At 39.1% G+C, this 18,501-nt stretch overlaps 1 protein-coding gene across 4 annotated transcripts in view; it reads right to left on the bottom strand.

The window, feature by feature from the left end:
* The window catches only part of srbd1 (S1 RNA binding domain 1), a 289,801-nt gene that overhangs the window by 234,926 nt on the left and 36,374 nt on the right, over window positions 1-18,501 (bottom strand). For all 4 annotated transcript variants that reach the window (XM_041178598.1, XM_041178607.1, XM_041178625.1 and 1 more), the window contains exons 10-12: window positions 13,602-13,743; window positions 4,106-4,209; window positions 2,122-2,229 (exon numbers count right to left, since the gene is read on the bottom strand). In XM_041178598.1, coding sequence (XP_041034532.1) covers window positions 2,122-2,229; window positions 4,106-4,209; window positions 13,602-13,743 — 354 coding nt within the window. The remainder of the gene's footprint in view (window positions 1-2,121; window positions 2,230-4,105; window positions 4,210-13,601; window positions 13,744-18,501) is intronic.

Raw genomic sequence — 18,501 nt, 5'->3', positions numbered from 1 at the left:
CAGGATACTGCTGTCAAGCCAAAAAGGCGTTCTGCCTATCACACAAATGGGTAATGTGCAAAACAAATTCCAGTGCTGGTGTGATTCCATGTGGGCTTTACATCCATCCCAATGACTGCGGGTCATAGCAAACAGCACGTCCCTTTGGCTGTTCAAAATTCACAACAGGCAAAGCACTGACTGTAACCAACCGTGCTTGCAAAACTCAAAACATAATGTTCAACATTAGATGTGATTCCACAATGGGACAATGCTTACTGTGCTAAGAATTACACTGAAAACCAATTTAAGATTATCTGTTGGGCTCACAGTGTTGCTCACTTACATATGCTCGAAGTCACACACAGGGCCCTAACTTTGGCAGACTAAAAGAGTATGCCCACACATTTTGCCTTTGCCAACTAAACGAAAACTTGCGGGACCGCCATTCCCTGGTTCATTCTCCATGGCAATGTCTTGACCAGTCGACCTGCCTGGTTTGACTTCGAAAGAAAAGCTTGGCAGTTACCGTTCTCTGCTACATTCTCCATGGCACCACCTCTACCAGAGTCCACTTGCCAACCAATCAGCACTTTCTTCTCATGCAGTATAAACTGTTGATCCCTTTACTGTTGGTTTATCTTGCGTAGCTGTCCCAATGAGTGCAGGGTGAAAAGCTTCAATAGCATGTCTCTTTTTTCAGCAATATTTGCTTTCATGATTTTCCATTTGTTTTCTATTTTTTGTTCTGAGACCTCTGTTTGTTCTGTTTCCTGAATCCTGAGACATTCATACTTGTTCCTTTTTCTTTAAGAGTGAATGCCTCATTGATGTTCTCATTCTTCAGCATATCAAAGTATAAATGGTCACACATCTTTTTCTTTTTTAGTATTTTCAGTTCCATCTTAATTTTTGCCACTGACAGACAATGATCTGAATCTACATCCATGCTGGGATACATATGAATGTTCTTTATACTGTTTCTAAAACAAGGTTTCACTACCACATAATCTCTTTGACTTCGAAATCTATTATCTAGACTTCTCCAAGTGTACAGTCTTTTTTGTGTTGCTTAAAGAAGGTGTTTGCCACCAGTAAATGATTTTCTTGACAAAATTGTATCAGTCTCTCTCCTCTTTCATGTCTTGATCCAAGGCCATGTTGATTGACATGCATTCCTGATGCTCCGTCACCGACTTTAGCATTGAAGTCACCCATTACAATTGCCACATCAGTTGATTTGATTATAACACTTCAGGACATCAACATAAAATGCTTCTATTTCCTCTTCACTGTGATCTTGTGTCGGAGCATAAACTTGTATGACAACTAGATCAAAAGGCTTCCCTTCGATCTTAATCATAATCACTCCTTCTGAGGTTAGCCAATAACCTTGAACTGATTTCTTCTATCTTTTGTTTATTAGGATTCCTACTCCATTACTTCAGCTGGGGCCTAGCTAAATTTCCACTAAGCTGTGCAGTAGCAACCACAAATTATTGCATAGGTTGCACACAAACCAACTATTTTAAAATACCTGAATGCAGCCACACAAAATAATTTAAAGGTGTAGCACACTTAAGTTAATTGGCCATGTACAAAGAAAAGAGATTAGTGGCCTAATCAGTGTTTTATAAAGGTTTAGCATTACTTCTTTGCTCTTATACTTTATGCCTCTATTTATAAAGCCAAGGATCCTGTACGCCTTTTAAAGTCTTCTTTACATATTGACTTCTAATGCATATTCTCAAAAGCTGCCTATCGTGCTAAAAGCACAGAGACTAAAAGTCTCTGTTGAGCAGAACTTAATTTAGCAGCAATTTCTTCATATAACTTGATCAAAATTACTTATAGTCAAAAATCCCAAAATGTGACATTGCAGTTAGCATGCATGAGAAAAGAAAATATGGTTAGTGTTTCTGCTCTTCTTCATTCCACAGTGACTCCTGCTGGAAAGCGCATGCGTGGAAATAAAAGGAATTTAGAACCAGCTTGGCTGTGATTCTTTTCCTTACTATTGGCCTACTGATTACCGTGAGCAAGCTACCGAATGGTTATGAGTGCCAATTGCACTTTGCCCAGCAAGATTTAATGCTTCCAGGAAAAAAAAATAATTGAAAATATTTTGAAAACAGTTGTCACCTGAACTCTCTGCACAGAAGTGGATAAATGAGACGTTTATATGAATCTTCAGCAGAATCCTTCAAGAGTTTCATGAATTCAGGCCTTGCAAAGTGGCGTGGTCTCCATCTACATTAGTGTTCAAACATGTAGTTTAGTACAAGCGTTTATTAATTATTTTCTTTTCAAATATTGTACTGTTTTCCTGAGGACAGCAACGTATGAAATAAAACTGTCCTCTGTACATGCTAGTGACAGAGGATATCTGTAGTTCAAGAGGCTGCACCCTGGAGTGTCAGCAATCTCCATCACGTATTTAATACTGAAGAAAAAGGTATGGATGTGACCATTAATACACATTGTGCTTTTGCATCCAATTATAGAAAGAACATTGAAGTAATGGAAAAATGCAACATGTAGTAAGCGTGACAGGCTTGTGAAGAAAAAGGTAATGTCAGATCCATGGTCTCCAAAGCTCTCAACCACTGGGACTCTCCTTGTGTCATTGCTGGATTTGTTGTTGACTAAATGACAGATTGCTAGGTTAGTTAACTCCATTATTCTTGTATCATGAGGCTATCAGGATGGCAGAAGAAACTCGATCTTGGTAGGCTTAGATTTTTCACCAACTAGTGAATCCTACGTTCCTGTAGATTCACTAGTGATGACATCAGAGGGAACACCATATAGTTTTAGTGAGCGACTTGAAGAAACTGCAGCTACATTAAATAGGACAGATACAGCAGAAATGCTCTCCACTATTAAAGTTTTCTCTGATATTTATTATGGGTCCAATACTACAAATGAACACAAACTCAGTAAATTATGACATTTAAAATGGAATTAGATGAACATGATAGAACAAGTATTCAAAATAAGTGCCTCAAAAAAATGAATGGAATTAAAGACCTCTGATATGGAGCCCCAAGTCTTTCTTGTTCTAAAATGTCCTTAAAAATCTTCGCTGGCATAAATGCTAATTTATAAGATTTCAATTCAGCTCATACCTCTGCAAGTTTAAATAGGTATCAGCTGTTGCTCAGTTGGTAGCACTCTCATCTGAGTCAGAAGGATGTGGGCTCAAGTTCCACTTCAGAACCTGAGCACAAAAGTCAAAGCTGATATTCCAGTGCAGTACTGAGGGAGTGCTGTACTGTCAGAACTGCTATCTTTTGGATGAGACATTAAATCTAGGCCTGTCTGCCCTCTTAGGTGAACATAAAAGATCCCATGGCACTATTTCAAAAAGGAAGAGGGGAGTTATCTCCAGTGTCCTAGCAATAGATATCCCTCAATCAACATTGCCAAAATAAGCTATACTTTTATAAGACTGCTGTTTGTGGGAGCTCACTGCTCACAAATTGACAGTCCCAGTGCCTATTACATTCTCCCATTACAACAGTGACTACGCTTCAGAAGTACTTCAATAGCTATAATGTGCTATGGGACATCCAGTTGTCATGAAAGGTGCTATATAAATTCAAGACTTTCCAAATACAATATAAATTTAAACAAGTTCAATACTGAGCAGAATTAAGATATCCAAAGGACTAACAGAATGCATTGCTGAATTCCTGTTCAGTTTCAAAGAGTGAAATTAATCACAGGACACATTTCAATACATAGAAAAAAGTACGGAATCTCTAGATCTCATTCAATCTTTATACGGCATTGGCAGTCTGACTTCTGCATTTTAGTGTGTTAGCTTCATTCATGCAGTTCTCTTACATAATGGCTCCCCTGTTAACTGCATCCTATAGAAGTACAAGGCACTTTTTCACAGGCAGGTGGGGAGGGAGAATGATAGGGTGAGTCAATCTGCACACTTACTAGTGCCGGGCATTTGCAGATGCCCGGAATCAGATTAGATATGCTCATATTCAAAGATATTCCCTCCCTAAAAGTTTTGGGTGCAAGGGGAAAGAGAACAACTGAAGAGGTAACAAATTTCATAGGGATAGTGTACAAAATATATTTGAACATTAAGCTTTGTACATATACAGACCTTTCATTGACGCACCATCTACAGAACTCATTTTTCACTCTGTCAGGAATGCTGACCTTCACTGTCAGGATTTTCAATTTTTCCCCTCGGTTAATGGCCAGAATCTGAGTGCAAACATAAATAGCACAGACAGATGACACATAAAATACCCAAAAGACAAACTTATCAAGTCTCCTTACATGTAGGCACTCGTTTGATGCTTTATCGTAAATCATACTGAATATAATCAATTAAGAAAGGTACTTTAATAGATAGTTAAGGTCAGAAACATGGACTTGATAGAAACAGATAAGGAAAGATAGCAAATACAGAAAGGTTAAGTCAGCTAGTGCTACAGCTAAATATATTTTAAAAGTGGATGCTGCACAACATTCTGCAATAAATTCCAGAAATTTCCATTCTTATCGTATGAAGCGCAATTCACTGCCCAAATACCAGGCGCAGTAAAAATGCTGTTTTTGAGTGATAAACCATTTACTGCCACCAATCAAGTAACATGCAAATCTCTGAAATGTTTTACTTTAATATGAGATAATATTTAATAATTCTGCAGGACTTTAAGTCAAAAAGCTTCCCCCCTTTTGCTGAAGTAAAAAGAAACAAAGTTATTTGTTCCTAGAAATCTTCTATTTGGTTACTTTCATATCTGCAAAAAAGTACTTTTTTTCAACTTTTTAAGAAAAAGATAACTAACAGTAGCACACCCACAAATGACCTGCCCTATTGGATTTCTGTACTTGCCTTGCGTCAGATGGGGCAATGAGCCTGTTTACGCAGTCACTTTAATATGTTGCCAAAGAAACTAGGTCAAGCTACAAGGAGGCCTAGAGTCCATAGTTACAATTCCCAATGCTGGTTCAATTGCAGGCTGAAATGTTTTGGAATGTACTTTTAGATATTTTATGAATAAAGTATAATAATCCTAGTGTAAGAAGTAATTCTCCTAAGTGATGACAATGTGATTCAGCTTTAATATGCATACTTTTTTAAAAAGGCCAAATTTCATGTAACAATTTTTGACAGGCTGCAGTAAAGCGGCATTTGTAATTTAACTGAAATCAAATTTGTGAGGACAACCATTTTCAGATAAAAACCACACATACGCATAATAATCAACTGCAGTCTTCTTCTCAATGCATCTGCATTAAAGCTCACCACCACCTTCTCGAGGGCAATTAGAGATGAGCAACAAATGCTGGTCTTGCCAATGATACTCACGTACCATGAAAGAATAAAGAAAGCAATGACATCACAATTATTAATGCTTGTGTGAATGTCAACACACTGAAGAGATGGATTGTACTGACAGATGATGGCTGCGGACATGTCAGCATAATATTTGAATCAATTTTGTTTGTGAGGATTTCAAACAATATATTAAACAAATACCAGGGAGCGGTTTCAAGATTCTAATCCAATTTCTAGACCTTGGTTTGTAAATCGCTCGTGCCATTGACGATACTATCGGAACCTCTTGATGTGTCTCGTAATCAGTCTTGAGAATCCATTGTTCTCTACATTCACTCAGCTAATTCAATGTTCGATACATGTACACTATTAAAAAGTTGTTAGCTGTCCCTCGATTCGAGGATGACGTCTACCCAGGGTCACAAGTTCCTGTCATGGGTCATTGTGATTGAACAGGCCGACTCTTGACCTGCAGATCTCTGGCACGTGGGGCAAGACGTCACACAAGGCGGTGGGGCTCAGAAGGCAGGATTGGTTTCCTCTTCTTTCCTACCACTTTGCCTCATCATTAATAAGTTTGGACCCAAAAGCATGATGTACTTTGATTGACAAGTTGTTGCCATCTTGAATGACTGATAGCAAGTTCCTCTGAGTCATTAATGTCAATGCTGTCACACTTCAAGGAGAGCTTGAGTGTCATTGAAGAGTTTCCTTTGTAATCCCCTGGAACGCTGACCATTTGAGAGTTGAGAAATCTATTGCACTTTTGATGGAGGTGAGGGTGGAGAGGACAGGGGAGATGGAAATTAAAAAGACAGTTGGTAGTGAAGTCAAGCCAAGCATGATCTTTACATTCCAACATGATCCTGGAATAATAAGGTGTTTTGGCAAAGGGGAGCAGGATCCATTAGTCTTTCATGTGGTACAACCAGATTTGGCAATCAATTGCTAAACTGATTGTCTGCCATATATGTTCAAGCTTGCATCTTTTGGACTTAATGGAGTGGAAATGAGGCCCATACCCAGGCTGCGAGAGTGTAAAAGATTCTACTGGGGGCTGGAGCCTAAAAAGATGGAGGTGTGGGTGTGAGTGAGCAGATCAGAATCTGCAGAAATTATGTGACAAATGGGGGGGCCAAAGGATAGACATTTGGGAATTCGAAAGTGGCATTGTACTGATATATCACACCAAACTTCATGCATCTAGCTAGGTAAACCACATTTTTAAAAGCCAAAGTGAACCAAAGCTGACACAAAAACAATTTTTTATTACTGCTATCCCTCATGAAGTTACAAAAAATTTTGCAGCTAAGTGTATCTCAGGAACTCAGTTTACATATTTGAAACAAATCGCACTCTTCACTTTTAGGTTCTGCTGGTACCTGGCACAACCTGAAGTGGGTAGGGCAAAACAATGCATATTTCCAATAATCAGCAGAAAAATTAAATATATTGAAATTAGATTTCAGCAGGAAGAAAACATTTTAACATGGCCTCTTCAGCTGATTCCTCCAAAGGCATGATATTTGATCTTGCTTAAGGTAGGTGTAGAAAAACACAACAGAAACACTGGTGCTAAGATGAGTGTTCCTGGTGCACTTGAAAAATACTGCAAGGCTAAGTTACTTAAAAAGAAGTGTGATAGTGCTTTATTTATACAATTGGTACTTCAGTTGGTCAAATACCAGAAAGGCTGATTTTACAATACTAATGAGCTCGAATGGGATGAAGAAATGTTCACACATTGAATAGCTAATAGTTGAATGAGCTTCAGATCCATGACTTGCCCCGTAAAGTTTGTCTTTCTTTATTAAGATCAGTACTGATAAAATAAACTGGTCCATAAAATCTTGTGAATTAAACAACCAGGCTCCAGCACATTTCCAGCAATCAATAGTGTGATTCTATCAGAAGGTAATCTGATAGTGTAAACTGCCAAGGCTAGAATCTAGAAAGGGGAATGAATTTTACACAACAAATCTATCAACGCAGAATTACAATTGTTACGACATAGATCTTAAAAGTGTCATCAGCAGCTTCACAGCAGTGGCTGATAATTTTTGAAAATATTAATATCAACTGTATTCATATAGGAGGGTGGTGGCAGCATCCTCAGGGAGACTGCACTGGAAGTGAGGGAACACATCAGAACCTGGTACAGTCTGCTTTAATTAGAATCAAGTGCTATTTCTAATTTTGGTGAGTACTCGGGTTGAAAACAGAAATCATACAGATTAAATAATACCAAGTTATAAAAATCTTTTCCTAAAAGGAAACATATGGTTTTAAAGTAACTTGTGCATTTGTGAATTTAAAAGACATGTTTGAATAGTTAATATTTTTAACAAAATGGAGCTTCTGCTGTTACTGCCACAGTACATAAATAGGGATTCTGTATGTGTCTGTACAAAATTATACATGTTAAGCTAAGTCCAAAATAGTCAAAAAATATTTGCTTTGAAATGTTTTGACAAAGGCAGAATACTTAATATACCAAATCTAACTGGCTGTATGGCAATGCATATTTCAGAGAAAATAGAGAAACAATTGGTGAAATCTTGAAGTGTGGACTTATTATTATACAAGAAATTTCTAAAACTTTTAAGTTTGATGTAGCTTTGATGGCAAGCAAATGTATTTGACAGTTAAATGCGTTTTCAGTATTATGTCTCATAACATGCAAATCTACCTGCCACAGATGCGTGACGAGTTCTAATTTTCACCTGGCCGCTAAATTCAACTTTATGGAAATACAAAATCTTAACCTGAAAGAGGTGAAATTGACAGTGTATCTTGCCCTTAATAAGGGCTTTAATATTTTAATCAATTATTAGAACTGTATTAATGAGCTCTTATGGATTTTTAAAATAAAATTTCAGTTTTTTTAAATACATTATAAATTCAAATTATGGTTATTAAATGGCATTGGTAGTAATATAATTCATATCTGTATTGTTTCTTCGACTGTACAACAGACTACACTGTCCATGGTGCAGTAGATTCCACCTCCCATAATTCTGCATGTGCTATTACTTTGCACTGAAGTCAAAAATATTGTAGTTAACTCTTTCCTGCAGTAACACATTATAATTTATTGTATTTCCTCAACAGGTCCAGTATGTTATATTTCCCTGGAGGTCAAATCTACAATCACAATTTCACAGAGCAAGCATTTTAAATAGTATATCAGTTCTTAAAATGTTTGCTCTCTAATCTTTAAAAAAATACAGTTAATACTTACATTACATTTCAATAGTCTCTTAAAATCAAAGTGCTGTGAAGTGATTTAATTCATTATTGCAAGCTTATAAGTTAAAAATATCACTTGTACAAGTCAGAAACTAACAGTGCAGCTTAATACATGGTAGGAACATAGGGAGTTAGGAATAAGAGTAGGCCATTCAGCAACTTGAATAAAAACAGAAAATGCTGGAAACACTCAGCAGGTCAGGCAGCATTTGTGGAAAGAAAATGTTAAAGTTTGAGGTCGATGATGACCCTTCATCAGAACAGCATCATGAGCCTGTTTTACCATTCAATTCGATCATGGCTGATCTGCAATTCAATGCCATTTACCCACCTTTGCTCCATATCCCTTGGCCAACAAATATCTGTTGATCTTAGGCTTGAAAAATTCCAATTCATTCAGCAACCAGTTTTTTTGGGAGAGTGTCCAGACTCCATATTTAACAATCAAATATATTTTCTTGACAATAACAACCATGCTGTGGGAAAATTATAGGAATCTATAATTCAGGGCAAAGAGACTGAGTACTTAGAGAGCCGACTAAAGGTTGGAGTCGTACCAAGCACAAAGGAAAGTGGTTATTGTTGTTGAAGGCCCATCATCTCGGTCCCAGATCATTGCTGCCTAGTTCTTCAGGGTGGTACCTTAGACCCAATCATCTTCAGCTGCTTCCTTCCATCATAAGGTCAGAAGTGGGGACATTTGAGATTATAGCAGAATGTTCAGTACCATTCGCAATTCCTCAGATATTGAAGCAGTCCATGTCAACATACAGCAAGACTTGGACAACATTCAGGCCTGGGCTGATGAGTGGCAAGTAACATTCACGCCATATAAGTGGTGGACAATGAAAATCTCCAACAAAAGAGAATCTAGCCATTTCTCCTTGACATTCAATGGCAAAACCATCACAGAGCCCCCCCCAATATCAACAGTCCAGGAGTTACTATTGACAGAAACTGAACTGGAACAGCCATATAAATACTGTGGCTACAAGAGCAGGTCAGAGGCAAGGAATCCTGCAGTGAGTAACTCACCACCTGACTCCCCAAAGCCTGTCCACTATCTACAAGGCACAAGGTCAAGGGTCTGGTGGAATATTCTCCACTTGCCTGGATGAGTGCAGCACCAACAACACTCAAGAAGCTCGACACGATCCAGGACCAGGTAGCCAGCCTGATCAGCATCCCATCCACCAACTTAAACATTCACCTCCTCCATCGCCGACGCACAGTGACATGGGTATGTAACATATACAAGGTGTACTGTAGCATATCTTCAAGCCTCCTTGAACAGCATTTACCAAATCTGCAACCTCTGCCAGCTAAAGGACACAGGCAGCAGGTGCATGGAAACACCACAACCTGTAAGTTCCCCTCCAAGCCACACACTTGGAACTATATCACCATTCCTTCACTGTCGTGGGATCAAAATCCTGGAAGGAATATGGATGTCGCTGCACCAGATGGACTGCAGCGGTTCAAGAAGGTAGCTCACCACCACCTTCTCAAGCCCCAATTAGGGGTGGGCAACAAATGCTGGCCTTGCCTTCAAAACCCGTATCACATGTTCCACAAACCTAAATTAATCGTTTGAGGAATTAACTAAAGTAGTTTACAGGGAAATGTCAAGGGACTTCCAGAAGGCATTTGATAAGGTCCGCATAAGAGCTAAACATAAAGCTCATGAGCTTAAAGGAAAATTACTCACCTGGTTATGCAATGGGCTAAGCAACAGAAGACTGAGTAGAGATAATGAGTGTGTATTGCAACTGAAAGGATGCAACTAGTGTTGTCCCACTAGGATCCATACTTGGGCCTCAACTATTTACTATCTTTACTAATGACTTAGATAACACAGGAGACAGCCATATCTCCAAGTTTGCCAAAGACAATGAGAAGGGAGACATAGTAAAAAGTATAGATGGGAACATAACATTATGAAGGAATATTGACAGAGTAAGTGAGTGAGCAAAACTGTGGCCGATGAATTTCACTGCAACTAAGTGTGAGATCAATGATTTGGGATCAAGAAAGGATAAATCAGTTTTTTTTTAAATGGTGAAAAGCTAGGAACAGAGATCCAATGAGGTTTTACAGGATAACAGAATTTTCACAGCACATAAGGAGGACATTCGGCCCATCGTGTCTGCACCAGCTCTCAAAATGAGCATTATGACCTAGTGCCATTGCCATGCCTTTTCCCCGTATCCTGCAGATTTTGGGGTTCATGTACACAAATCACTAAAATGTAGCAGACAAGTACAAAAAATATTCGAACTCTAATGGAATGCTGGCATTAATAACATGAAAGCTAGAATACAAAGGCGAGAAAGTTTTGTTACAGTTGTACAAAGCCCTGGTTAGACAAAAACTGGAGTACAATGTATATTTCCGAGCAATACACGTTAGGGAGGATACATTGGTTTTGGGAGAAGTGCAGTGCAGATTCACAAGAATGGTGCCAAGGCTCCAAATGTTACATTGAAGAGAAATTACATAAAGTAGACTTGAATTCCCAGGAATATAGTAGGTTACAGGTCATTCAATAGGGTTTTTGGGATTTTGTAAAGAATTGACAGGGTCAATAGAGATTAAGCTTTTCCACCGGGGGGTCCAGTGTAAGGCAACATAACCATATAATCAAAGCCAGGTCATTCCGGAGTGAAGTTAGGAAACACTTCCTCGTGAAAAGGGTAGTAGAAGTATGGAAATCTCTCCCATAAAAACCAGAAGATGTTAGCACAATTAATAATTTTAAATGAGATTTTTCTGAGTCGTTAGTTTTGCTAACTAAGGATATTAAGGAATATGGAGACAAGGCAGGTGACTGCAGTTGGGATAGAGATAAGTCTCGTTCTCATTGAATGGCAGAACAGGTTCAAGGCATTAAAAAGAGGAGTAGGCCAATGTTCCATCAAAACTATGCCAACAAAAAGTTTCAAAAATCCACAGTTGGAGAAAACTCATGCAACCAGTTAGATTAGATCAATTATGTAATCAGGCCTTGTAGAAACTATTTTTTTTAAATACAAATGTTAATAAATTTTAAAAAGGAAACAGTCAAAAACTGAATACAATATTTAAAATAATTCCTTCATAAACTTTGCTTGCAGATTTGACTGTCAGCATGTAAATCCACCTGTCACAGACTTGTGATGAGTTCTGTTTAATCTCCAGTTGGCTGCTACTTTGGTCACCTTACAAAAGTGGAGTATCTCACCTTGAAAGAGGTAAAACTGACAGCGTGTCTCACCCTGCAGCAACCATAATTGCTACTAGCTATTACACAGAGAAGCACTCATTCAAAAGGTGAGAACATTTAGTAAGTGAGGGTAATAAGAGTCCTTACTTTAAAAAGCAAATATAAGTGAAATTGGAAATTAAAAACAAAGTACTTAGCATGTGACACAAAGTGAATCTTGGATAAATAAAACTTAAAATCTCAGAATATTTTCTCTTTGTTGATATTCCCTTACTTGTTAGATGCTGAAAGCACTGTCACAACTGCACACAGTGTGTCATTAAGACAGCTTTAATTCAATTATAGGCAAACTCAGACATGTCACATATGTTAAATGCAATGGTTTTATATGGCTGCAAGGCACTATACTGATTTACGGACATCAGCATCACCATACCGGTGACAGAAATGGCTTGACATTTTATAGGACAAAAAAGTAACAAAAACAGTTATGTGCATCACATTTAAGTGAATAGAACAGAAACTACAGCATACTGCCAAAGTAGATGCTCCTCTTGTAAGAGTATGGAAAATAAAAGTGACAAAATTCATTCTTTGTTCTCTCAGAATATTCAAAAAGCATTTGGTGCTTTGACAGGCAATAACATTGTTAACCCCACAACTCAGTGCTCTACGCCTATGCTGACACCATGCTGAAATTCAGACCATGATCAACTAACTGCCAAATAAGGTCAAAATTGAATGCACGTTTTTTGACAATGGTTGATTTAATGCACAGTGCCGAATTCTGAAGTTGTGCAGAATTTCAAATGTTTATATAAAAAAACAAAGTCCTGCTGAAATGCAACCAGAAAGGCTCTTTGAACATCAAATGAAAACTTTAAATTGTCATAGTTATCATTGGGAGGGAGGCGTGGTGGAAGATTAGCTCAGTTGGCTAGACAGCTAGCGTGTGGATCAGATTAACACCAACAGCATGGGTTCGATTCCCATTGTGGTTGAGGTAGGCTCGGTGCCTGTGGCCTCACCCTGCTCATTGCATAAAATCATGGCACTTTGAGTGGTTCGGCAAATTATCACGGAGGACCTGCCTTCAGGCAGAGAACTAAAGGGGAAGTTATTTGTGATTCCAAAACCAACTTTATAACAGTACAAGGGAAACAGTGCCAGACTATCCTGCACCATTCACACTACCCTCTCCATCTAAAATAGGATTATGTGCACATGCATACAAACACATTTGCTTCTACTGGGAGTTATATTTTTTAGTGCAGAACTGGCTATGCCAGCAGCTATACTTTGAACATCAAAAAGTCAATTCACCACTGAAACCCTCACCCATGCCTTTCTCAGCTCCAATGTTGTCTTGGCTGACCTCCCATTCTCCTTCTTCCATAAACTGCTGTCTGAAAGCTATCATGAACCATTCCACTATTCCAACATTCTATCAGAGCTGCCCTGGTTAACCTACATTTGCATGGAAAATTCCTTTGTGGCCCTGCCCCTCCCTATATTCTCTATCGCTGTGACCTCCACTAGCTCTACAATGCCTCCATTCCAAAGGCTCAGACCTCTTGTGCAGCCTCCACACCCTCTCCAGTGGCACTGTGGAGAAAAAAAGAACTTGAGAATTTCTGTGGAGCTGCTCCATGCACTGGCACTTGCTAGAAAGCATGGCAGAGACACCATTTACATGCCTTAATCTGCTATACTTCTGGTGAAGTTGCTTTAACAGAGCAGGGGCAGCTTCATGAAAATTCCAGGGCAAGTTCTGAAATGTATTTATGATGCCACAGCAATTTTTAAAATTTATCCAAATAATGAAACCGTGTTGTAAAACTTGAAGATATTCCTTACCTGATGATGATGGGTGTTTCCAATACTGCTGCTAAAGTTATGGTACAGACGGAATTTCTCAGTATCTTTTTTGTTTCCATCCTTTTCTTTTGCAGTTGTTTTTGTCAAAGTTGACTGAATAAAAACAGTATTTTGTTCACACCTATAAACACACACCAGGAAATGAAAATCAATTCTTACTTTTACAACCAGGTCAGACTTTGCTTCTAATAAACATGCCCCCTTTTAAGAAAGCATCATTCATGGTCAATAACTTGCAGATTTCAAGGAGACACAATAGAGTTCCTAAGATGGTGAAAGAGACAGAATCTCTGGACAGATAGGTTATTTGAGCCAGACAGCAAATGGAGAACTCAGGTGCATGCATATAAAACATGAAAGCAAAGAGTTAGATTAGATGCACAAAGTATTTGTTCTTTACAGAACCACTGACCTGTGAAACAGATTACCAGAACATGCTGCAAGTATAGGCTCATGATAGGCTCAGGACAAAATCAATAGACAAAATCAGTAGTTACTTAGACAAGTGCAGGATAATTAAGGAAAGCCAATCTGGATTCATTAAGGGAAAATCATGTTTAACTAACTGGCTGGAGTTTTTTGAATAGGTAACAGAGAAGGTTGTTAAGGAAAACATGTTGATGTGGTGTATATGGCTTTTAAAAAGGTACAGTGCCACACAATAGACTTGTGAGCAAAATTCTAGGTCATGGAATAAAAGGCACTTGGTGAAGAAATTGGCTGAGCGACAGGAAACAGAGAGCAGAGATAAATGATTGGTTTTCCAGATTGGAGGAAGGTCTATAGTGGAGTTCCCCAGGGGTCAGTATTGGGACCCTTGATGTTCCTGATATATATTAATGACCTAGACTGTAGTATTCAGGGCATGATTTCAAAATTTACAGATGATACAAAGATTGGAAACATAGTTAACTGTAATGATGATAGTCTTGAACTACAAAAGGACAGAGACATATTGGTGGATTGGGCAGGCAAATGAAGTTCAATGCAGAGAAGTGTGAAGTGATTCATTTTGGCAGGAACAATATGGAAAGGCATTATAAAAAAGGGAAAAACTCTAAAGGAGGTGCAAGAATAGAAGGACCTCAGTGTATATGTACATAAGTCATTGAAGATGACATGGCACGTTGAGAGGTTAGTTCACAAAGCATATAGTATCTTAGGCTTTATTAATAGGGACATTGAGTACAAGAGTAAGGAGGTCATGTTAAACCTGTATAAGACACAACTTTGGCCTCATCTGGAGTACTGCGTTCAGTTCTGGGTGCCACATGTGAGGAAGAATGTGAAGGCATGGAGAGAGTACAGAGGAGATTCACAAGAATGATTCCAGGGATAAAGAACTGTAGCTATGAGGACAGGCTGGAGAGGTTGGGACTGTTTTCTTTGGAAAAAGGAAGGATGAGAGGTGACTTTATAGAGGTATTCAAGATCCCGAGGGTTATGAACAGGGCAAACAGTGAGAAACAGTTCCCACTCAAGACAGCATTCAAGGCTAGGGGTCACAGGTTCAAAATAATTGGCAAAAGGAGTAAAAGTGATGTGTGGAAATTTTTTTTCATCCAAAGAGTGGCTGGAGTCTGGAACAAATTTCCTGGGAGGGTGGTGGAGGCAGGTTCACTTAACGTATTCAAAAGCAAACTGGATTGCTATCTGAAAAGAATGAATGTGCAGGGTTATGGAAATAAGGCAGGGGAGTGGGACTAGGTAGAATGCTCTTTCAGAGAGCCAGTGCATACTCAATGAGCCGAACGGCCTCCTTCTATACTTCAGTGGTTCTGTGATTATAGTCCTTCAAACCAAAGCTGGACAAACTCCTAAGAATGGTGATTCTTAAGTTATAGAAAGTTACAGGAGAACAAAGAAACTTTTGCAAGACAGCTCAAAGCTTTTTCTGGTCAAGGAGGTACTTTTGAAATGTAGCCACTGTAGGCAAACACAACTGCCAAATTAAACAGCAAGGTTCCACAAAAAGCAATGACATAAAAGATCGGCTGTCTTTTTTGGTGACATTATCAGAGAAAGAAATATTGAGGGAGAGGGGGTGGGGAGGTGGGGGCACTTCCTCAAATAGTGGCATGGGATCTTTTACCTCCACTTAGTCAGGGAAAAGAGCCTTAGTATAACATCTCATCCAAAACTCAACACCTCTGACAATGCAGCACAGTTCAGAAGAGAATTGTCAAGGAGGATTATTCCTTGTGTATTTTGGGCAGTGCATCAAGAATGAAATAAATTTAAGCAGTACACAGTCAAAGCAGCAGAGCACCAGGTGTGAGAAAGGAACTTTGTATCCTTAATTTAGGATAAAATGGAGGAATGAAGGGAGTCTTACGACTGGTTCTGAATTTTACCCAGCAACAAGCTTCGATGGCTTGATTGTTAAAGGTTAAACAAGGGCCCAGGTTGTTTTACTGGGAAGAAGGTGCAAGATATTCACAACGATAAACAACGCCCTGGGTAGCTGTGCTAACAGTGGAGAATTTCAAGACAGGATGGAGTTGGGGAGGTCTAAAGGATAGCTAATTAGCATTTCCCCTGGATACAAGGACCATGTGATTACCTGGAGATGGGCTTCGAGAGAGGAAAAGTCCTTAGCAAGCCATTGTAGAATCAGGTTATACAAGATATCCATGAACCTCACAGACAGGTCAGGCGGTCAGAAACTGGGGGGTAGGGAGAGAGAGAGGAGAAAGAGAGGAGAGAGAGAGAGCTAGATAAAAATGCTAGCTCTGTCAGTCACTACACCAAACATTGGAGGGAGCTCATACTCATATGGAAGAGCTCGAGTCTGTGAGGATTTAAACAAGATTGGAAGATTCGCCTAGCTTGGCTAGAGGGAAGACTCTCCAATTCATCCCTAACTGTGAAAGTCGGTTTGTGGATTAAAAGTTATCTGGCTGGAAAAGGAAAAATAAGCAAGCCATTGGGAGCTGAGAATAGTTTTGGACTGGTTCCTGGAGAATGAAGTGTCCTTTTATGGGACAGTGTAAAGTATAACCGTGGAGAGGGATTTTCTTATCATTTTTAAAGAGTTAAATGGGGCATCTTTTCTGTAGCTTAGAGTATAGGTTGCCCACTGAATGGTGTTAAGACAATACTGCTTTTCGTTTGTTTATTACAATAAAAGTCTTAAAAATTGAAATCTTGTCCTGTGATCCTTCCAGTCAGCCACTGTAAGTCTGAATATCTTTTCTAAAAGTTAATCAGTCTCTACGGGGATCGTAACAGTTGTAAAAAGCAAGGTCAACCACCACCCCCTGGGAGGAGGAAAATCACAAGATCATCGTCAAGAGCTAGATTGGAAGTGTCCTAAAATGTGATCAGGTTGCCAGCTTTTTGTAATAGTTTATAATGTAAGAAACCACAAGGAAAAGAACTTGGGTGATTGCAGTGGTGGGATGGGGGGCGGGGCAGGGGTGCTGAGATAGACAGAGTTTAAAGCAACATGTCCATTTGAAAAAAGTGTCAAATAGGTGTAGCTTCCTACCAACACCCGATGAAAAGAGTATATGTCAGCTCAAGTGTATGTTAATAGTGCTCTTAGATCATCTCCCTTAACTGCTTTTATTAGAGTGGACTTTTTCTCCTTGAAAAGAGCCAGCACACCCTTGGGCTTTCTGTTGAAAATATGCTAAGTGTTATATTGGTTCATGTAATTTCTGTTGGTTAATGGCTCAGTAAAGAGTGCTTTTTTTTGGAATAGAACAAAAGCACTCATGAAAAAGTAAACATATTTTAAAAATCTGAACTAAAATTGTAGGAGAGCATTCATTTTCTAAGCACAATATTGGCAGAAATCTGAGATTAGATTGCTGCTTGGACATATATCCAAGAAATGGTGCAATCAAAAAAAATCCGCTCCTTCCATACTTAGACATTTCACATGCCAAACAAATGGCACAGCTTCCTATTAAATTAAAATATTGAACGTTGATAAGAATACAAGAAATTAAGAACACACAAAGGTAGTCCAGATCAATTACAAAAATGACGTTTACGAGAAGGAGGTTTAAAATAGGTTTTCAAAACTGAACACGTATTTCAGTTTCTCTTGGCACTCACACTTGCTCGAGTCCTCAAACCCAGCCTTACTTCTGGGTTTGCTTCAGTGGTAATCAGGTGCTCCTCTGTTCCCTGAGTTCTGTTCCAGCTTCAACATATATTGCATTCAGTAATAACTATTTCCTTATGTTTAAAATAGACTCAAGAGCGAGCTAAAAATAAAACATTAATGTATGACCCTGATCGGACACAGTTGCGCATGTTCACTTCGCTCATTCTGCACCTGCCGGCGTATACACACTTCTCCCACCACACTATTGTGTGCTCATTTACCATTACCAGTACTGGTTTGCACCTGCACTTGGTGATGTCATAATTCTCTCTGCCTGCAGCTCGGGGAGCCATTCCTTCTGCCACTGCTCCTCTCTCTCTCCGCCATCTCTCACGTGTCCCCCTCCCAATCTCTCGCTTTCCCTCTTGTGCTACAGTCCTCATTTTTCCTTAATTTAAAGACAATCCCTGATCTGTCTCCATTTCTCCTCCATTTACAGATGCTCCCTGAGAGTTCCCAGCACTTGCTGTTACTCATGGAGTTTGCCACTTACATTGCACTTTCTGGCTGGGGTGAATCCAGGAACTGCTCTCCCCACCTCATCCCCACCTTTGATTTGGCAGAGTTTGTTACTGCAGCTGCCTAGCACATTGCTGGCTTTGATATCACAGACTCTGCAACTACATGTGTGGGTAGTGCGCCCTCTGCAGTTGCAGTATCAACAAACTCTGCCAAAGTGAAAACAGAAAATTATGGCATCTGTGGAGAGAGAAATAGAGTTAATGGTCCAGGTCTGTTACTTTAGATGCTGCCAGACCTGCT

This window comes from Carcharodon carcharias, chromosome 2, assembly GCF_017639515.1.
Source record: "Carcharodon carcharias isolate sCarCar2 chromosome 2, sCarCar2.pri, whole genome shotgun sequence".
NCBI classification, from domain to species: Eukaryota; Metazoa; Chordata; class Chondrichthyes; order Lamniformes; family Lamnidae; genus Carcharodon; species Carcharodon carcharias.
This window is presented reverse-complemented; position numbering and strand designations above follow the sequence as displayed.